The 22463-nt window shown below is 39.0% G+C and overlaps 1 protein-coding gene across 2 annotated transcripts in view; it reads left to right on the plus strand.

The window, feature by feature from the left end:
• Nucleotides 1–16587, plus strand: part of LTN1 (listerin E3 ubiquitin protein ligase 1) — a 40908-nt gene extending 24321 nt beyond the window's left edge. For both annotated transcript variants that reach the window (XM_075133280.1, XM_075133281.1), the window contains 14 exons: nt 267–426; nt 674–778; nt 1069–1211; nt 3328–3463; nt 4468–4612; nt 7969–8182; nt 8515–8752; nt 9677–9751; nt 10292–10478; nt 12043–12214; nt 13516–13736; nt 14551–14745; nt 15368–15535; nt 16057–16587. In XM_075133280.1, coding sequence (XP_074989381.1) covers nt 267–426; nt 674–778; nt 1069–1211; nt 3328–3463; nt 4468–4612; nt 7969–8182; nt 8515–8752; nt 9677–9751; nt 10292–10478; nt 12043–12214; nt 13516–13736; nt 14551–14745; nt 15368–15535; nt 16057–16119 — 2222 coding nt within the window. In that variant the 3' untranslated portion in view covers nt 16120–16587. The remainder of the gene's footprint in view (nt 1–266; nt 427–673; nt 779–1068; nt 1212–3327; nt 3464–4467; nt 4613–7968; nt 8183–8514; nt 8753–9676; nt 9752–10291; nt 10479–12042; nt 12215–13515; nt 13737–14550; nt 14746–15367; nt 15536–16056) is intronic.
• Nucleotides 16588–22463: the final 5876 nt, after the last annotated feature.

Genomic DNA, 22463 nt, shown 5'->3' on the forward strand with positions numbered 1-22463 from the left:
GAGTCTTTTCCATGCTTTTTTTTTTTTTTCTTCATTTTAATAGTGCCTAAGCATCTAGAATAGCTTAAATTAATCATGTATTATTACCTATTGTTAACCCCAAAGTACATAAGTCTTGGTGCCAGCTCATTCCTCTGAGCACCTGAAGTTATGTGTGAATGTAAGCTGTTTTGTGTTGAGTTACCAAGATACATGGTAATGTAAGTGGAGGCTCCCCGCATACACCAGGCTTATTTTAAAACCGATACTTTTGTTGGTTTGATTAGTTGCAGAACTGCTGTACTCATTGCAGTGGATTGAAGAACTTGATGATCCTCCTTGTCTCCTCCTTGAATTTCTCAACATGCTTCAAGTAATCAGTATTACATATGAGGACTTAAGTGCATTTGGTAATACCACCAACCTTCTGCAGATATTATTTAACAGGTAGGTACAGATTTAGAAAATACTTGATGAAATATAACATTCCTGATTTATTCTGGCTTTGGCATTTGCACTACAGTGATTATTACTTTTATTGATGTGATCTATTACAGAGATCGCTTTTACTGATGTGATTTCATTCTGACTTCTTTCGTTAAGGTCTTTTCCTTGATGTGGTCTCATATGTAGGGTGCGTGTATACAATCTACATGTAAATTAAATAGTTCTTTTTTTCCTTTTTCTTCTGTAGATCAAAAGAGTGTGGAAGACTTTGGGCCTTAGCCATGGTTAGATTGATCCATACAAAGAATATTGCATCCAGTGAAATAAAACAACTTTATATGATGACAGAAGGGTATTCTAATACTACAATTCATAATTCCTTGTAGTTGTGAGTTAATGTTGTTGATGATACTGTGTTGCTATTGGTTCTGATGAATGAAATATGTAGAATGGGTACTATTTATCATTTATATATGCAGTGTAAAAGAAATGCAATTTACTTATATAAATGGCCTGAAAGAAGCAGAATATGAAATAATCTTTCTTTGATCCATGATTCCCAGAAGCCAATTTACATTTTCATATAATAAAACTGATTTTTGTTTCCCCGTTTCATTCTTGGCATCTCATTTACATGAACAGGTTTTTCCCATTAACAGAAGGCAACTTGCATACAGTTCAGAGCCTGTCTCCATTTTTACCTGAAGAAGAAAAGGAAGAACTAGTTATCCAGTGTACTGCTAAACTTATGGCATGTATGCAAACCGACCTCGTCGGTACTGATGGTCAGTAACATAACTATACACTCTTCAGCCAGTTTGGTTTATTAATTTAAGGTGGGATGACGTAATTAATTTTCGTCGTAGTAATGCTTCATAGACTTTTTGATAAGGCAACTGTTTACTACAAACAAAGTGTTGTTAGTGGAATGAAAATGCATTATCTTCAGTTGTCAGCTTATTATGTCTTTTGATTACATGTTGTACCAGCGGTTTTATAAACTATTAAGGACTGTTCTCATATATATAACTATTACCCACGTGGCCCATCCAGAATGGGAAGCAAATGACCCAGGTCCAGATTTTTATGGTATTTAGGCATAGCACTGCTCAGTGTTGCAGTGGGAATTAATGTGACTTAGACTCCTAAGTGCCCTATGTCGCTTTTGAAAATGTGTAACTTCCTGAAAAATTACCCTTTTGAGCAGTGGTTCTCAAACTAGGGCTGCTGCTTGTTCAGGGAAAGCCCCTAGCGGGCCGGGCCGCTAAGTTTACCTTCCGCGTCCACAGGTTCGGCCGATTGTGGCTCCCACTAGCCGCGGTTCGCTGCTCCAGGCTAATGGGGGCTGCGGGAAGCGGCGGGGGCTGAGGGATGTGCTGGCCACCCTTCCTGCAGCCCTCATTGGCCTAGAGTGGCGAACCGTGGCCAGTGGGAGCCGTGATCAGCCGAACCTGTGGCGGCCCTATTTTGAGAACCACTGCTTTTGAGCCTAAACTTTTTATAGTTGGATTTCTGCCCAAAGTAGAATTGTGTGGGAAAGTATAACCAAAATCCTTTCAGGTGTTTGAACATGGTGTAGTTAAAATAAAAAACAAAACACGCTTCCTCCCTCTTCTTCCTTGTTTTGATTCATTTTTGGCCATGCTCTTATTGACGAAGCTACATAAAAACTTGTCATGTCACTATTCCTCAGTGAGGAGTATATCTCTTGCTGAATTTGAAACTCTTAGCATTGTTAAAACAAATTCATGACCATTTGGGCAAAACTGTGTTGTATCTTCAGGTGAGCACTTGCAAATAGACATATTGTAAAGGCTTTGTAAGTATGAATTTTTAAACACTGGTTAAGGGGGAACAGTTGATCAAAATCTTGAATTTTCCTGCCCCATCAGATTCTTTATTTTCCCCACAACTAGTGTGTATTTGACTATATTATCCTTGGGTTATACATTCAGTTAAAATTTTCTGGGCTCTCTGTCTTTGCTTCTGAGACTGTATTTTGGCCACCAGGGCCTGACCTGGGAAATTTTACGTAGATAACAATGGAGTGGGTCCTCAGACTATTCCCTGGTTGTATAGGAGATCCCCATGTATCTCTTTGGCACAGTCCTCTGTGATTGAGGAGAATAGATTCCCAGTCAGCTCCTCTGGTCCACATGTCCCATTCTCCCCCATCCTATTTCGCCAGTGGGTCCTGGCCAAGGAATGTTGCCCAGTGTTCTAAACTTTAGTCAAGGAATGAGTTCCCCATTGACTCTGTACTCTACTTACTTCATGAAAGAGCTGGTAAAGTTCTTGTAAATACAGCACCAGATCTTGTGTGAGGTGACAAGCACATATAAAGGGTGCAGTTAATGGAATGCTCACGTCATTGGTATGGTGTTTGTAAAAAATGTATCTGCTCTCCAGGAGGTATAAATGCATATTTTCTTCTTTCTTTTAAAATGGAAATTTAAAAAAATACATTAATGCAGTAATAAGGGTTCACAGTTAACATGAGTGTCAAGTTTCCTTGAGCTATGCTAACTCTGCATATTGTAATATTTTCTTTTCCTAATTATCTCATTAAATGTATAGTTTAACCTATTACTCTTTTTGTTTTGTGCTGCAAAGGATAAATGTGGTGTTGGAACCTGAGTTTGCATTTTTTAATCACTTTTATTATTAACTGTGTAAACTTACCAGAGCATTTAGTTGTAATAACAGTGGATTAGCTCCTGAAAGAATAAGAGAGATCTAAATATTGTCCAGAATAAATTTTTGTATGTTTGTATATGTAAGTAAAGTAGTAATTGGATACGCATTTTTCCTTTCCTATGGTGGTGTTGTCTTGTTAATAAATACATGAATATATTCAAGAGCATTCAATGTGTTCTATGTGCTTTTTTACATGTATTGTAGGAGCTTTTGGATATCTTGCCATTTTAAACTCCTGCTTACATAGTGGAAGCATTGATTGTCGAGAGCTACTGCCTGGAATACTAAAAATCATCATGTCATGGAGAAATGATAATGAGGACAGCTTCCTTTTCAGCTGGTGGGTAACTCTGCTATAACTTAACATAGCCAAATCTTACTATGTATTTTAAAACAGCCTATTTAGAGGGACAAAGAGTTTAAAAATAAAAATCTATTTTTGAAAGTTCCCGTTCAGTAAGAGTACTTGGATACTTGAAGTTAAGGACATGCATATGTCTTTTCAGGATTGGGGGTTACATCCTTGATGAAGAACCTAAATAAATAGATGGATTTTCAAAAGGTGTTACGCATCCAGCAGTTTCTGAATACCGTGCACTTTGAAGATCAGATCACTTATTTAGACACCTAAATAAAGACTTGGGAGGTGAATTTCAGGCACCTGTATTTTAGAAATCTGGGCCTGAAAATCTGAGCAAAGACTTAACATGCAGAGAAGAAATACTTTCATTTGTCTGAAGTTCATCCATCTTGGGTTTACTGAAGAGATCTGTGTAATGATGTAATGAAATGGGGAAAAACTGGCAAGAGAATTTCATTGTGCCTGCATTATGCATTTAAAGTAGGCAGTTGTTGTAGGTGTTTGTGTATCAATTTGTGCATTAACTTGTGGGATTTGCACACCCAGGTGCTCACACTTGAAACTAAACTCTGTGTGATTCATTCATATATTTTATTGGCTACAGGAAATCATTAAATCTTGTATACCCGTGTTGAATTGTGACCTGGAGTATAAGGCAAACTGTAGTTTTAATTACTAAATTTACTGATTTACTTTAGGTTATTATTTGAGCAAATAGATAGTATAATGTGCAGATGGTGGCCTTTCTAGAATCACAGAACTTCTTGTTTGTTTGCATGTTGGTTTATCTTGTTCCTGTCATATAGACTTATTAGTTTACATAGGAACTAACTTCAAAGAAAGCAAGGGTATTTTAAGCACTTATGCAGATTCCAGTATAGTATATGAATTTGGCCGAAGAGGAAACACTAAGGCTAGAACAGAAATATTTTATTCCTCTGCATTAATGAGTATGGGTTTTAACTTCTGTACTTCTGTTGCAGCAATCTTAAAGAAGCAACGCCTCAGTTGCTTGGTTTCAATATAGAGATGATCCGTTACTTTCCTCTGTTGCTAAAATATTCCACGTTTCCACTGATGGACAATGAGTGGGACTTCGTAATGTGCTCCATGCTGGCTTGGTTAGAGGTAAAATGATAAGCATCATCGCTAAACAGTATATTGCACCCTGAAATAGGACTCTCAGAATAGATGACATTCAAGACCTATTAATTTGACACTCGACTAGTTTTTTTCTGTATTTAAAATAAGGAGGCAAACGAACAGATATTTAAGCCTTAATACCTTTCTCTGTATGTTCTTATAGCAGCTTTCATCTGAAGGGTGTGGAAGTGCTTTACATAATATTATACAGGTAGTTGCATCATCTACCTTGGCTAGAAACACATTCGTTTTTCACCAGTATCATTACAAAATGGAAGGATGGATGTTAATTTAAAGACAGTAGCCCAAAACATAGTAGCAGCTACATTTGTGGACTTCCTATATAGACGTGTCATTTTAGAGGATTTTCTATAGTTAGTTATAGTACTTTTTGTGGATCTTGACACAAAAATAAAAGCAGGAGCCCAATTTGAGGGAAGGGATTGATTTTTGTCCAAGGGAATGAGCACCATTTTAGTAATTTCTGGTTGAACGTAAGTTTTCCACAATGTGGAAATGATTTAATGAATGAAGCTTATGAAGTTTTTATATTAGGGAGGGAACGGGGGTGCTTTTCAAACTATGGTTCTGGCCTACTTGGCCATGTAAGGTTTAGTGTTGCAGATACACACATTACTATTTGAATCCACTTGGTGGCAGTTTCTGCCTATCATTATGTAAAAGGGTTCTGTAAAAATGGAAACAATCCATTATTCTAAACCTTGATAAGAGCTGGGGAAAGTTACAGTGGAGTCGCATCTTACGCGGTGGTTAGGTTCTAAAGTCAGCGTGTAAGGCGAAAATTGTGTATAGTCAAAATTACCCTTGAAAATTCCTTAAATTGCCCATGCAGTATACTGTACATACAACCCTGTACAGTAATATGTATAATGTATACAGTAATATACAGTATATAATAAAGAGTACATATGGAAAATATACAATAGTGTAAAATTATAATTACAGGGGGTCATCAGGGCTTGATGTCTATCCAGGAGACGGAGGTGACGGAGAGCTAGGGTTACGGAGAGCGAGTCGTAGACGAAGTGGTGGGCTCTGGTTCAGCTCGAGAAGTTTGCGTAGGCTCATCTGCTGCTGGTTGTTTTTCCTTGAAAAACATGGTGATCGGCAACTGTCACTGTTGTCTCTTGAGCTGCTCAAACATTTCTTGATACGGTCTCAAATCATCCGTAATACTACATGTTATTTTGAGGCTTAGTTCCATAGAGGGATTGTATTCAGAAATTAAATCATTCAAGTGTTTCGCTGCTTGGAACACTTCAGCAAATTTATGAAGATTCCAACTTGCTGGCTCTTCCTGTTCGTCGTCGTCATCTTCGTCTTCTGTAGACGATTTTATCAGTTCCTCTAACTCTTCGTCAGTCAATGTTTCTCTGTGGCTCTCAATTAATTCTTCAATTTCTTCCTCAAGGATGTCGACAAAGCCATCACCACTCACTTGCCTGGCCACCTGAACAACGCGTTTCACTTCTTTGTCAATGGTCGGGAAACCCTTAAAATTATTCACACATTCTTTCCATAGATTTCGCCAACATGCGTTGACTGTTTCAGGCTTGATTGCATCCATTGCCTGTTTAATATAAGTGATGCAATCGGCAATGTTGAAGGACTTCCAACACTCCATCACATTAAGATTGGGATCAGCATCCATAGCGCTACGTATCTGTGAGAACGTAAGCCTTGTGTACGTGGCCTTGAAACAGCGAATCACGCCTTGGTCAAGAGGTTGGAGGATGGAGGTGGTATTGGCGGGGAGAAAGACGACTTCAGCGTCGTTATGCGCAAACCGGAGTGCTGCAGGGTGGCCAGGAGCATTGTCTACGATCAGCAACGCTTTAAAGTCAAGTTCTTTCTCTTCGAGGCACCGCTTGACCTCCGGAATGAAACACTTGTGGAACCAATCCAGAAATAATGCTGCCGTCACCCAAGCCTTTTTATTTGATTGCCAGAACACAGGCAGGAGATTTTTGTTCTTGCCTTTTAGGGCACGGGGATTTGCAGCCCTGTAGAGCAAGCCCGGCTTTACTAAATGCCCGGCCGCATTGTCACAAAACAACACAGTCACACAGTCTTTAGCTGCTTTGAAACCAGGGGCTTGTCTTTCTGATTTCGAAATGCAAGTGTGGTTGGGCATTTTTTTCCAGAAGAGCCCAATCTCGTCAGCATTAAAAACTTGTTCCGGGAGATAGCCCTTTTCTTCTATGATTTTCTTTAATTGTTCAGGGTAGGCTTTTGCTGCCTCTTCATTGGCAGATGCAGCTTCACCAGTAGTCTGCACGTTTTTGAGGTTGAAGCAGTTCCTAAAACTGTTAAGCCAACCTTGGCTGGCTTTGAATTCCTTTTCATCAGAAGGCTGTCCCTCTTTGGCAGGAGGTTTGAACAGCACGTAGAGGCTAAGAGCCTTTTCTTGCAACGTGTTGCCATCGATAGGCACATGTTAACGGTTCATATCTTCCAGCCATAAGTTTAATGCCTTTTCAGGCTTCACTAAAGTCTTATCACGCACCTGGCTCGTCACCTTAGCAGTTATTGGAGCACTTGATGCCACGGCTTGACGAATTTCTCTCTCCCGAATCTTGATGGCACGGATGCTAGATTCGTTGTGGCCATATTTACGTGCCACATTGGAAACCGACTTACTGTCTCTCAATAAGTCCAACGCAGCCAGTTTCTCCTTCCGCGTTGGAACAGATTGCTGTTTCTTCGGCTGAGCACCAGATGAAGTAGTTGGCTTGCATTTAGGGGCCATGTTGTACGAAAAATATGTATCTTTAAACACTAGAATCACACTCAGCTTGGCGAGATGCTCACACTATGAGAGGCACACGGGAACTGAGACCGATTGTGGAAACAGCAGATTCACGTCTCCCATCTCTCGCTGACTCCAAGGCATACGCTCATTGAGTGGAAAGGTGGGCGGAATCGTCCGCACTATTTACAGGTATCTTGGTGTTTTTCTTTTTTTTTTTTTTGCTGAGCGCTTATAGTTGAATTTGCGTAAGTTAAATGCGTGTATGATGCGACTCACCTGTACTGTATTTTATTTACTTTCATTGGGATCCAGCAGAAGTTTTTTAATAACCTTGTGAGGTCAAATACAAGGAGCTCTGAAGTGGCGTGAGCGCAGATTTGTCTTATTTACTGATTCTCATATAGTATATTTTGTAGCGGTAACTAACGCTTGCTTTTCCATCAAACATCTCAAAGCACTTGATGAACTACAAATTCTGTAGTGATATATAACTCTGTATAAATATAGTATAACACGACTGTCTTAAAGCAGAGTGAGGACTAAGAAATTACTGCAATTTTTTTTCCAGACAACAAGGGAAAACCATTCGCTTTATCATGTTCCACTTGTGCAAATTTTTGCCTGTGTCAGCTGTGACTTGGCTTCCGCCCTTAGTGCTTACTTCCAGGCAGCAACTCCTGAGGCTATCAAAAATCTTCCTATGAACCTGATCAGTGAATGGAAGGAATTCTTTTGTGAAGGCATTCACAACTTGCTGTTAACGTTGTTGGTAAAAGTCACAGGCAAGTATATGGCAATGACAAGCAGGGTAGTAGCTTGATAGGACAGGTGACCTGAGTAGAGGTATTTTTAAGTAGAATAGCTGACAGACTAGGTTTGACTTTATTATATTGAGTGCTCTATTCATATAGTTGTTAGACAGTATTTAACTAACTCATAATGGATGAGCAACAATCGGTGAAAAATATTTAAGGGATATAAAATTGCATGTGGATTTTTAAAAATATTTAGTCTTGGATAATTTAGATAAGTGGTTGTCTGTGATTGAACTCACTTGTAACCATAACAAACTGAGCTACAAATGTAATTTTCTGTTTTTCTCCATTACGAACAGGGGAATGCAAAGATGCATCTGAAAAATCCTTTCAGAACTCTATCCTGAAGTCCTTAGGTGAAGTTCTAACATACATTTCAAAGGACCAATTGTTGAACCACAAACTGCCAGCCAAGTTTGTTGCTGGCCAGAAAACAAACCTCCCAGATAACCTACAGACTTTGTTAAACACATTATCTCCATTGCTGCTATTCAGAGCTAGACCTGTACAAATCACTGTCTACCACATGCTATATAAGTAAGGAATCAACCAGTGATCTTTTCCTCTCTGTTTTTAAACTCTGTAGAATTTTGCATTTTGAAATGTGAGGAGACTAGTGAAATAGTTTTCCATTTGGAAAAACCACTAAGTGGTAATTTATGTACATGTAGTGAACTTTGATATACATATATTCAGTGTAAATACTGAGTAATTTTAGAACTGTTTTAATTTTAGCCTAATGTATTAACATAAAGGAAAAACTTTCGTTTTTAAGGAACATGCAAATGTAATTTGATTTTCTTACAGAATTGTGTATGTGCTTTAAGTATAGTATCAATATTACTACAATCCAGGGTTGTCTAAGTGTTTTCAGTCTAGCCCTGTGTTTTGAGATATTCATAGCTTTCCAAAACTTTTGTCTGTTGAGCTGAAATTTTCCTGGGTTGGTCTCTGCCTGAAGGTAAATTTTACTCAAGCGTTTGAGCCAAAACTCTTCAGACATTTGTGTATGAGGAAAGTGGGGAATAATTCTTCCTTATTCTCAAGATTCTTCTGAACTTTCTTTGGACAGCCCTAGTGCCTGAAATTTGGTACATATACTTGACTACCTTTCATGCAATTTATAAGGTACATATGACCTGAAACATAGGCTCCATAGCAGCTTATGCCTCTCATTTAGAGTGCCCTCAAAGGTCTGTAAAGGCTGATGATAGGCTTGTTCGGAAGTATAGATGTTAGGACTTCTGAGTCCTCCTAAAATAAAGATGAATAAAGGGAAAAACTGAGCAAGACTATGTGCCTTCTGGCACCTGTAATTTAAGCAACCAGTTTTGGATGTGTGTCTTATAGACACTGCACTATTTTTAATAAATACATTGCCAACAGTTTAATGCTTTTCTTGATATACGACATAAATATTGTAGGCAGTAAAAATGAAAACTGGTTCTCTCAACTCCACAGGTTAATGCCCGAGTTGCCTAAATTTGATGATGAGGATCTCAAATCTTATGGTGATGAAGAAGAGGAATCAGCTTTGTACGTTTTTTTTCTGTTTTGACTTCAGCTCTGCATTTTTAAAGGGGATGGGGTGTTGCATGTCATGGGGTCAAGAGGGACTTTTAATCCAATATACAGCATTGCAAAAAGGAGCAGTTAGTTCAGTATTACCACTTGCCTAGGTGGTAAGAATGGATTGCGCTTTCTATTGTGTTTATCCAGCAGTAGCACACTGTGAGTTCTGCCCAAATATAAGTTAAAGCAATTCAAATAAAGGCCAGAGTCCTCCGTTCAGATCCCCATGGTAGCATTCAATCGCTATATTCTGCTCTTCCTACAAGAAGTTAATTGGAGGTCTGTCTATTTAAGGGGAGAGGAGTATTAAAATGTAATACTGCTGTGCGGACTGAGAAGAGTATTTCACTGTAAGAAGAGAGCTTCTTTTGATATATTTACATGTTTGGTACCAAGAGGATGCTGAGCAGGCTGTAAAAAATAAAACCATTTTGTGTTCTAAGAAAGTTTTATTTTGTATATTTCATCACTATGCCAAATATATAATGCCTTATCATTCTGTAGGTCACCACCTGCAGCTCTTATGTCTGTTCTTGCCACTCAAGAACTCTTTCTAGAAAACATCCTAGAATGCATTCCAGTTGGAGAGTATGCAGTTGTGCAGCCGCTGAGCGAAGAGTTCTGCTTTATTTTAGGATATCTTCTCACGTGGAAATTAATACTAACTTTCTTCAAGGCAGCTTCTTCTCAAGTATGTATTTAATTAATGTTTTTTCTCCCAGTGGGTTTTCTTTACATTCCTATCTGGCCAGGGTCCATTTACAACCTGGCCCTGAAGTTTCCTCTTAATATTTTTCGTCCTTTTAAGTATTCAGTGGTTTCAGGCCTTCAGCTAATGCAGAATTAATGGTATTCTTTTTAGAACCCATCAACACTGAATACACTGAGAGAAGTCCCCTTTCCCTAGTGCTGAGCATTTCTTACACAGCACCAGCGCCCTGCCATTAAGCTAGCAGTGGACCTCATGTGTTTGACACGGCAATGCAGAAAGCTGCTACTACACCGAGTCGCAAATACAATGCTTTAAGAATTCTATTAAAATATATAATCTGTAAGCACTTTTTAAGCAGCCTCATTGGCTTTTTATTAACAGTCTGTTTATCCACCTGCAAAATGCTTACTTTACAATATTTAGAAATCTTCCTCAACAGGAAGCAAGACATCATCACTGTAGAACCTGTATATTCATGTTCGTGTAAGGAGAACCATCTTGCTGCAAGAGATACCTAATTTGAATTCAAACTATTGTTGTAAATAGGAAGTATTTGGTGCATTTAATTAAATATACAGCTGTAGTTAACCTTACTAGTTAACCACCAGAAGATCTTGTGATTCAATCAGTAAGCAATACTTGAGGGATGTGGAACAGTTTTTTTAAGGTAATGTGATAGTTCACAGTACAAGGCATATTGCGTACATTGTCATTCTTACAATTGATCTACTCTATGCATCAGTGACTCCTAATTTTAAATTTAGGATCATGTTATAAAGTATCGAAATCCCATTGAAGGAGTTGTCCAAAATAATGTAATTTATTACTGTTAAAGAGTGATAGAAACGTTATGACATTATATATCACATATACCAAAGTGAACCATTTGGATTCCTGTTCCATTTGTGGAGTTCACATTTGTAGGTATAGATGTAATGGAAATGAATTCTGTGTTAACAGCTCATTGGAAACAAAGCTAAAACAACATTCTAAATTTAGATTTTTCCTTTTCTCTTAGCTCACCTATTCAAGCACAAGATTGTTCTCTACAGTATGTTCTTGAGCTCTTGGTCTAGTCTAATTCAATAGCCTGAACCATGAGGCTTCCATCAGTTCACTTAAAAGATAGTAATAGATTTTGGTGTCAGAATGCTTTTCCAGATAAGCCTGTATGTTGGACTGCCCTGACCAGTTTATCTCCATGCTTAATGTTTACATGTAGATGTCTGTCTGTCCTAGGTATTTATATAATCCTCATCATCATTAGTAGATGAGCACCTCACCATCTTTAATGTATTTACCCTTCCAACACCCCTGTTAGGTAGGGAAGTACTACCATTTCAAGATAGGAAACTGAGTTACAGACAGGCTTAAGTGGAGACAGGAAGTCTGTGGTGGAGCAAAGAATTGAATCAGAGTCTCCCAGGTCCTAGGCTAATGCCCTAATTGCTGGACCAAACTTCCTCTCTACACGGACACGTTCATATCAGAACGAGCTGCTTTTTATTAGGACTCATACATACTTTATTTTTCCCTGCACCAGCTGCGGGCTTTATATTCACAGTACCTTCGAAGAACTAAGAATCTGAATAAACTGCTTTATCACCTGTTCAGGCTTATGCCAGAAAACCCTGCCTTTTCAGGGCCAGCTACTGAAGTCCCAGATAAGGACACAAAAACTTTCTTTACAGAAGAACTTCATTTAGGTGTCAAAGGTTAGTAAAAATGTAGATGATATTTGTTCACTCGGAGTAACTTCAGCCTTAATAAGGTTAAAATATGCTTCTTAGTGAAAGAAAATGATAAATCCTAGAGAAACATTTCCCTTCCTTAGTCTCATCACTGAGTTATTTCCAGAAAAAGCTGTGATGGGAAATCCTTAATACCAATTTATCTCTGAAAAGAATAGTGCCCTGTGTCTGCACACGTTCAGGGTTTAGATCAGGGGTTCTCAAACTGGGGGTCGGGACCCCTCAGGGGGTCGTGAGGTTATTACACGGGGGGGTCACGAGCTGTCAGCTCCACCCCAAGCTCCGCTTCGCCTCCAGCATTTATAATAGTGTTACATATTAAAAAAGTGTGTTTTTAATGTATAAGGGGGGGGCGGTCACACTCAGAGACTTGCTGTGTAAAAGGGGTCATCAATACAAAAGTTTGAGAACCACTGGTTTAGATGGTGCAAGAAAGGGAAAATATTTAAGCCTACAATGTGTTAAGTCTGCATGCAGATTTCTTGCTTCATTTCTTAAATGGACACTTTTAGGTAGCTTAAGCCAACTTTTAGATTGTCTATTTAAAAATATATATGAAGTTAATAAACATTTCTTCAAAATACTTAATTCATATTTGCATTCACATATTTGCAAATACAAATGTTGCAGCATAGTGCTAATGCATGAGAAACAGAGTGTTAAATTGTCTAGAGACAGAAGTTAAGTAGATTAGTTAATTTTCATTGTTCTACCAGAAAAGTGCAAAAAGCAAATTAAACTTGAACATTATTTTTCCAATAATCTAAAGTGATATTGGTAACAGAGGCAAGGAAATACAGTTTCAAAATTAAAATGTTTGTTTTGATTTCATCATTTTCATATTACTATATAACATAACCAAAATAAAATGAAAAGTTGTTTAGAAAGGAAATTGAAACGTTTCATTTTAAAAACAGCCAAATGGAATGAACACTTAGACGTTGTTGGAACGATTTTCCCCTTTTTTGGTAAAATTTCAGCAAAACAAACACAACTTGGCAGAACATTTCAGTTTAGACACAGCTGCTTTCTCTAAGGGAAAATGGTTCCGTTTAAGTTTTTCTAACCAGCTCTAAATCTGAATGTTCGTAAGAAGGATAGCATTTATGGACAAGAGGGGTTGGGAATTGTTGGTATGCTTTCCACTGCTGGCTCTATCTTGTAATCAAATTATTAAAATAATGCTCCTATAGGCATGGGGCAGAAACAGTGCTTTGTCACCTATATGATATTTGACAAAATGTTTTTGATTTTTTCCCCCCAAGATACAACAATACTGTCATCTCAGATTCCACACTTGGCTTGCTCGGTGTATCATATGACATTGAAGGACTTGCCAGCCATGGTTAGGCTTTGGTGGAATAGCTGTGAGAAACGTGTCTTCAATGTTGTAGATAAATTTACAAGCAAATATGTCAGCAATGTACTTTCTTTACAAGAAATATCTTCTGTGCAGACTAGCACCCAGTTATTTAATGGCATGACGGTTAGTAAGGCCTTTATCTTCTCAAAAAGTTGTTTGTGAATTGTCTTGTAAAAACTGAATTATAAACTTTTCAATGTTTCTAAACCAGGCATTAAATACAATAAGGTGTTTTTAGTGCCATCTAAGTAAAGATCATTGAGATAATATCAATGGAATAGAACTATCAAAGGATAGTGGTCTCTTGCAGTTGTGACTGGAGCGAAATCCTGACCCTGTAGAAGTCAACAGTTCTGCCCTTGACTTCAGTGGAGCCAGGATTTTACCCTAGATCTTTATCAAAATGCTGTAATGGTCAAAGCAGAGATGTTGCTTTTTCAGAACCTGACTGATCCTCTAAAAATAAATAAACCAACTTTATTTCTATTATCGTAAATGATTGATAGCATAATTTAATTTGTTATTGGTTTAGTAGGATGACATTTGTTCGCTATAGAATTGCTGACTTCCTGTACTTGGAATAGTGTAGAAAATCTTGGTGCATGTACTTCAGTCAGAGAGGTTATCCATATCAGTGCTCTTTTCTGCAAGACCACTAGCAATATGGTACCTTCTGGCTAGTGTAATTTTTTTTAAGTTTATCCATGATTGTCAGTCATCTTTCAATCTGATTGGCTGGTACCAGTTCTATTTAGTTGGCATGACAAAGGTTGGCATTTTTCTTTAATGAAAAGATTTGTCAGTCACTTGTTTTCCTGGTCCAAGTATATGCAGTAAATTATGGATGTTTCATGTAATAGAAAAAGCCTTGAGAAAGTGTATGTTTAACATAAAGTGAGATCTCGCCAGTTTTTTGAATGTTTCTGTTTTTCTGTAGGTAAAAGCTCGGTCTGCTACTCGGGAAGTGATTGCTACCTATTCAGTTGATGATATATTTATTGAACTGATAATACAGCTTCCGCCAAATTACCCACTGGGCTCAATAACAGTTGAGAGCGGAAAGAGGGTTGGTGTGGCTGTTCAGCAGTGGCGCAATTGGATGCTACAGTTAAGCACATACCTCACTCACCAGGTGAAGTTTTAGGCAAAACCCTTGGTTTTGACAACTTAGGACATACAAACAGTGACACAAAAATGGTAGAACAATCTTAGCAATATAGTGTTGACTGAAATATAACACCAGGATCTACATCTGTGGATGATGAACCATTACAGTCTCAAAACTTCCCCTAACATGAGACCCTCTAAAATTGGGTGGGTTGGTTGGTAATTATGGATGTCACTCTACACTTGTGATGATAAGAAACTAACAAAACGATTAATGCAGATAGTTTTATAAATGCTCTTAAATGCACATTGTCCACTACGAGTTCTGTAGAGAGGAACATGTCTGGAAGCCGACGGATACGTTATAGGATACTGTCCATTGTAGTTGAAATACATGGCTTTATTTGATTATGTACATTAAAATTGTACATGTTTCATCCCTTTACCACACCCTTCATAAATAGCATGTCATCTTCGATTAATTTTTCAGGATAGGGTCCAAGTCCCCCTATGTATGTATACAACACCTCATACAATGGAGCCCCGGTCCTGCTTGGGGCTTCTGGGAGTTACTAGAATAGAAATAAGAGATGTTCTAAAATGTTAACACATCACTGATTGCTGTTGTGACTCTTTCCCTCTGTTAGAATGGAAGTATTATGGAAGGCTTGGCTTTGTGGAAAAATAACGTGGATAAACGGTTTGAGGGCATTGAAGATTGCATGATCTGTTTTTCAGTCATTCATGGTTCCAATTATTCTCTTCCCAAAAAAGCCTGTAGAACATGCAAGAAAAAATTCCATTCAGCCTGTTTGGTAAGTACCCAGAGTTGGTCTTGTGTACATGTTTGTATTTTGCCTAAATTTAAAATCTGGTTCAAATTGCAGTATGTAAACTATATTAAAGCTGACAAAATAGTAATCATGAGTATATCAGAAAAGGCTGATACATTTTTGCCATACAAAAGAAAAGTACTGCTTCTCTAACCATATAATTCCAAGAGAGTTCTCACTTGTGGATCCTATCGTCTTAAAATGACACCAGACAACAGAGAGAATCCTGGAGGGTATCTTTCAGAAACTAATGTTGTGTTTTATGTTTGTATTTCATATGACTTTGCTTCTGTTAGGGGAAGTTGCTTATGCATGGTTTATTGGACAAATAACTTTTACTAGACTATTTAGTATTTGGTAGCTATCTTCACTGGCAAATTATGTCACTATATCTGATAAAACCTTACACCTGTCAAACAAAACTGAATGAAAGTGTTCTAATGTAAAGCTCTTTTAAAATTCATCATATGTTCACATTTTATATGTTTCTGTTTTTCTTTCAGTACAAATGGTTCACATCTAGCAACAAATCCACCTGCCCACTTTGTCGAGAGACCTTTTTTTGAAATACAGTGCTCTTCCTCTTCAATAAAATGAACAATGTAGTAAATGAAGAGGAGGCACTGGTCCTGTCAAGAACTGTACATTGAAGGAAGTCAGCTTACTTTTGGGAAATAATATCAGAAATATCTTAAATTGTTTGACTAAAGGGATGATCCATGTTGATCTCTGGACTGTTGTTGTAAAGGTTCTGAAAGACTTTGATATAAAAGAAAATATATGTAAGAATAGTTTATTTTAATTTGTATATTTTTTAAAATGTTAAAGTATTCTAAAAAGTCAGAGGTGATTTCAATAGTTATGTTTTCACCGAAGTACTGTTCAACAATAACTCAGTCAATTAAACCTACCTAGGTACAATCCAACACACTGTTACACACTTAAGCAGGATGGCGTTTCTAATTTACAGGTGCATTTAGTGTAGGTGGCATGAAGATCTGAATTTCTGGAACCATTAAATTTGCATTTATAAATGCTTCTCATATTTGAATTATTAGCTGCAGCTGCTATTGCATTAAAGTTAATTTAAAGCATGTGATAAAACATCAGTGGTAATTTAATGTTAAATCCTGATCTGAAATACAAGGTAATCTAAAGTATTTATAAACTGAACGTTAATAGTATAACCCCATTTTTTAATTTCTAAGATTGAAAAGTTCAGCAGGTAAAGTCAGAGAGAGAAGTTAAAGAAGAGGAAGGATACCAACCAGCTGTTGTGCTCTCATTAGTGCTGCTTTCTTGATCTACAGTTGGTGAAAACCTTAACATTTTAATGAAACTTTATGCTCCACTGACATTCTCCAGTGATCATAGGGATTTAGCTTAATAACTGAATTTAGTGTTTGTTGCAATTTAAAATTGTTTCACTAGTAACTTCCATTCATATAAGTTCATTTTCCAGAGAAACATGTTCAGAACATGTAGCCCATTTTTACTTTGAAGCTATGTTATTTCATGTGTTAAATATGTGGATCCATAAAGTCACACAGTGCAAAGGGAGAAATAGGCCTATTATGTCAATGTTTCGAAGCCTGTGGGATTGTCCTGTTTTTCTTTGTCTTTTGGCCAATGGATTTTCTGGAAAAAAAAAACCCCTAAATTTTAAGTGACTCGTGCTTTAGGTATCCAGTTAGACCAGGAGTGGGCAAACTTTTTGGCCCGAGGGCCACATCGGGGTTGTGCAACTGTATGGAGGGCCAGGTAGGGAAGCCCCTGCCTCCCCAAACAGCCTAGCCCCTTCCCCCTATCCACCCCCTCCCACTTCCTGCCCCCCTCAGAACCCCTGACCTATCCAATGCCCCCCCCCGCTCCTTGACCCCTAACCCTCCCCCAGGATCCCACCCCCTATCCAACCCCCCCGCTCCCTGTCCCCTGACTGTCATGACCCCTAACCACCCTCCAGAATCCCACCCCCTATCCAACTCCCACTGCTCCCCATCCCCTGACTACTCCTCACCACAAACCTCCACCCCATCCAACCGCTCCCTGTCCCCTGGCTGCCCCCAGGGATCTCCTGCTCTCCACCCCCTTACCATGCTGCCCAGCAGGCTATAGCACTGGCAGCGCAGCACGCAGAGGCTGCAAGGGAGGAGGGGCGAGGGGCTAGGCTCCCCGGCCGGGAGCTCAGGGGCCAGGCAGGACGGTTCCATGGGCTGTAGTTTGCCCACCTCTGAGTTAGACAGATCTTTGAAAGGGGCCTGATTTTCAGAAGGTGAGTGCTCAACCTTGTCTCAAAACCAGGCCCTTTCAAGGTGGGCACCCAGAATCACTTGTAGCTTTTGAAAAGACACGCTGACATGTATTGTAGATACAATAGATCAGTAGTGCCAGCACGAAGCTGCTTGTGGAGAACTTCTGCATTTTGATTATCTTTTATTAAAGAAAGCAAAAGGTGGTATTTTAACATCAATCTCTGAAAAAACATATTAAAGGGAAACAATTAGTTTCCATAATTTTGATACTTTAACAGAAATGCTTCTCATGTTTTTATAGTAATTTATTAAATATTAATCAGTCTACATGATTGTTTACTGCAGATTAGGAGACAATTTCTGCTGGATTAATGAAACAGCTGGACACCTTTATTAGTTAGTAGCCCAGATCTTGTGAATTGCACCTACCACAGAAAGCTTTAAATGGCTCGCAAGTCGGTTCTGTTCCGTATCCTGTAGTCCAGACTTCAGTAGTGGGAAGCAATGCCTTTCTTCTATAAAGTATCTGGATGTGGCACCTCTTTTGCTAGCCAGTGCCTGCCCTTTGGTGATCCACAACTGTTTAATCTCTTACACTAACAATTTTTGAAAGAGGATTAACCTTAAAACATTGGCAGAATAACTGTAGAGCAGAATATGAAATGTAGGGTCTTGATCTTCAAGTCACTGCTACCTCTAAGGGTGAAATCCTGGCCCCACTGAACTCAATGGCAAAACTCATTGGCTTCAGTGGGGCAGGATTTCACCCCAATTTATACTAGTTGCCTACATATTGTGTGCTCTGCTATGTTTTACTACAAATACTTGAGTCACAAAATATAAAGATGAGTAACATCGACTGTCCTAGTTATAATAACATCTAGCCGTTCTAATCCCATTTTATAAAAATATCTCAAGGACTGAGAACAGTCGGTTTAGCTGGACCCTTGTAGAATTTTCTAATTTTAAATGCATTTAAATGTAGCTCAGCGTCAGTCACCATTGAGACATATGGGATATTCCCTTCGTGCCTGCATTTTATGGGGATGGTAACACAGCTGCTGCTGCCCACAGCCCCTTTGTCTTGCTGCCTAATCTTCTGCCTCCATGGCAGCAGTTCAGTGGTGGTTGACTTTGCTCCCAACCATTTCTTTGCCAACTTTAATTTTAATGATTTTGTGGACAGTAGTGACAACGTTTACTCATCCTTCTTCATCCCTCTGCATCAGGTGTATTGTGATGTCAGCCAGCTGGAATCGCCACTGCAGGCCTCCCTCTCACCCAAAAACTATGACAGAAGTGACCTATAAATAGGGCCCTATCAAATTCACTGCCATGAAAAACACGTCACAGACCATGAAATCTGTATAGTGTAGGGTAAAGGCACATAAAACACCAGATTTCACGGGCTCCTGACCAGCAGCCACCGCCACTCTCCAGCTGCTCAGCCTTAGAGGCAGGGCCACCACCAGCAGCAGCAGGGAAGTAAAAGTAGCACCAACACACTCTCCCCTACAATAACCTTGCAACCCTTCCACAACTCCTTTTTGGGTCAGGACCTCTACTTTTACAACACTGTGAAATTTCAGATTTAAATAGCTGAAATCATGAAATTTATGATTTTTAAAGTCCTATGACCTTGAAATTGACCAAAATGGACCATGAATTTGCTGGGGCCCTACCTATAAACACTAAGCCACATCAAAGCAGTGTTCTATAGGTGATGCAGCATTTATAGGCTCTTCAGAGGGTGAATTATGCCCTGCCTGTTCACAGCTAGCCCACCCTTGCAGTGCCACAGTAAGCCCACAGAAAAGAAGTACTTGTGGCACCTTTGAGACTAACAAATTTATTTGAGCATAAACTTTTGTGAGCTACAGCTCACTTCAGCAGATAGTAAGGTTAAGTCACCACCTTGGCCCAGAGAGCTGAAACTCCAATAAAGGAAAATTGGGAAGAGGTGATGGAACATATTAGGGAGAGAATCCAAAGATAAAGCAATTCACCAGCTGGCCAGCTCAGGGGGTAAATCTCAGGGTAGACATGAGCCAGAAGAAAAGAAGTGAGTCCTACTCTCCCTGGCTAATGCAGCAGGGCTCCTACCTAGCTTCCCTTCTCCCCAGTATGAATCGGGACTGCCACAATGAGACCCCATCTAATGAGCAGTGGGATTGGGACTGAGGGGGAGAACAGGGAGACATAGCTAGAGGGCTGAAGGCACTAAATAGCTGCAAGTTCCCACTGCCTTTGTTGGGTAGCAATTCCTGCAAAGCAGACGCATAGGGCCAAAAGGGTAAGAAAAAATGTAAAAAATTTACCCAGGTATTCATCCTCTGACTCCACTATCTCTACTGCGGAAAGAGAGCTCTTGGATTCAGGCTCGGAGAAGGGCTTAGGAAAAAAAGCAGCAAAGGTTTCCAACCCCCAATAAGTTTAACAACACATGCAGAAAGGTTGCATCTGCCATCCAGAGCCAGATCTGGAACAAGCACAAGTCTAAGGACAAATATCTTCTTTCCATATCACTGCCTGAGACAGCCATTTTGATCATTAATTTTGGGGGAAGACTTTCTCTCATTCTACTATCTTATCCCTTCCTTTCTTACCCAATAACTTCCATTCTGGTAGCAGCGTCTCCCATAATTATACCCCTTCCGGATGGCTTTGTAGCAAAGGAACAAAATTAAATTTTATCTACAGTTTGTTAGCTAGTTAGCCTACTGCACATATGTTTACTGGCTGGCATTGAAGCGGTTGTTACTCATCGTTCTATGAGTTTTTATAAACATTTGAAATAAAAGGTCTGGTGCAAGCTGGAGAAGGGAGCATGATCAGTAAAAACAGCATTATAGCACTGAACTGCAGGTAGGAGAGGAACAGCCCATACTTCTTAGAATTGTGGGAGACTCCGCTAGCAGAAAGGAAATTATTGACTAGAAAACTTCCTATTCTTAAATATATAAGTAGAGCCCTTTGTTTTTGGTTTTTATTTTATTTAATTTTTCCTGGGAATTTATTAGTGTTTGTTACCACAAGAACAAAAACAGTTGAAAATCAGTCCAAAAAACCATTAATAATTTTTCTCGGTAGATAATGGGGCTTATTGTGGTGGACAGAAAGACAGGGGAAAAAATATTCAGTAGATTAATGCTTTGAATTCCGTTCATCAGCGTGGTTTATTGCAGAACTAAAAGAACTCAAAACACAATGCCACCTGTGAGTTTAAGAAAACAAAACTTTTCATTTGAATAAACAGTTTACTGTTGTAGACTTAGAACTATTAGCGTATAACTATCTACATTTAATTATTGGGCCACACCATTTGCAGCGCATACACTCAACTTCATCCTTTTCTCCTGTTTTTGTTTTTTTAAAACTTTTGAATACTTTCTTGTGTTCTGAAACATATTCTGATACAGATTTTCATTTTCGTCCCATTTTAGTGTGTCGAATCTTTAAACCGTTATCTGCTAACAGCTTGAAATGTGTATATGGTGGGCGTGAGATTCAACAGTATGTTCAGATGCACACCCACTTCAGAGCGCGCGTGCATGCCTGTTTGTTTACTGTGTGTATCTTCTTGACTAATACATAGCCTTACTTCAACGGGCAGCTTTGCATATACACACAGCCTAATCATAGAATTCTATGATTCTATGATGTGTGTGTGTGTGTGTATATATATATATATATATTATATGCAAATTAGAGAATTGGGCCAAAAGAAATCTGATGAGGTGCAACAAGGACAAGTGCAGAGTCCTGTGCTTAGGACGGAAAAATCCCATGCACCGCTACAGACTAGGTACCAACTGGCTAGGCAGCAGTTCTGCAGAAAAGGACTTAGGGGTTACAATGGACGAGAAGCTGGATATGAGTCAACATTTGCCCTTGTTGCCAAGAAGGCCAATGGCATTTTGGGGTGTATAAGAAGAAGCATTGCCAGCAGATCGAGAGACGTGATCATTCCCCTCTATTCAGCACTGGTGAGGCCTCATCTGGAGGCCAACTGTGTCCAGTTTTGGGCCCCACACTACAAGAAGGATGTGGAAAAATTGGAAAGTCCAGCAGAGGGCAACAAAAATGATTAGGGGACTGGAACACATGACTTATGAGGAGAGGCTGAGGGAACTGGGATTGTTTAGTCTGCAGAAGAGAAGAATGAGGGGCGATTTGATAGCTGCTTTCAACTACCTGAAATGGGGTTCCAAAGAGGGTGGATCTAGACTGTTCTCAGTGGTGGCAGATGACAGAACAAGAAGTAATGGTCTCAAGTTGCAGTGGGGGAGGTTTAGGTTGGATATTAGGAAAAACTTTTTCACTAGGAGAGTAGTGAAGCACTGGAATGGGTTACCTACGGAGGTGGTGGAATCTCCTTCCTTTGAGGTTTTTAAGGTCAGGCTTCACAAAGCCCTGGCTGGGATGATTTAGTTGGGGATTGGTCCTGCTTTGAGCAGGGGGGTGAACTAGATGACCACCTGAGGTCCCTTCCAACCCTGATATTCTATTCAGACTAATGTATTATCATAATACATATATCTCATGCAATGTATTGTATTTTCCAATAAAACAAGTTATTTTTTATATATTTGAATGATACAAAAGTAGGGTGAAAATCAGAAAAAAAAAAGAATAATACTTCTTGTAAAACCCAGGAA

Source organism: Caretta caretta, chromosome 1 (genome assembly GCF_965140235.1).
Source record: "Caretta caretta isolate rCarCar2 chromosome 1, rCarCar1.hap1, whole genome shotgun sequence".
Taxonomy (NCBI): Eukaryota; Metazoa; Chordata; order Testudines; family Cheloniidae; genus Caretta; species Caretta caretta.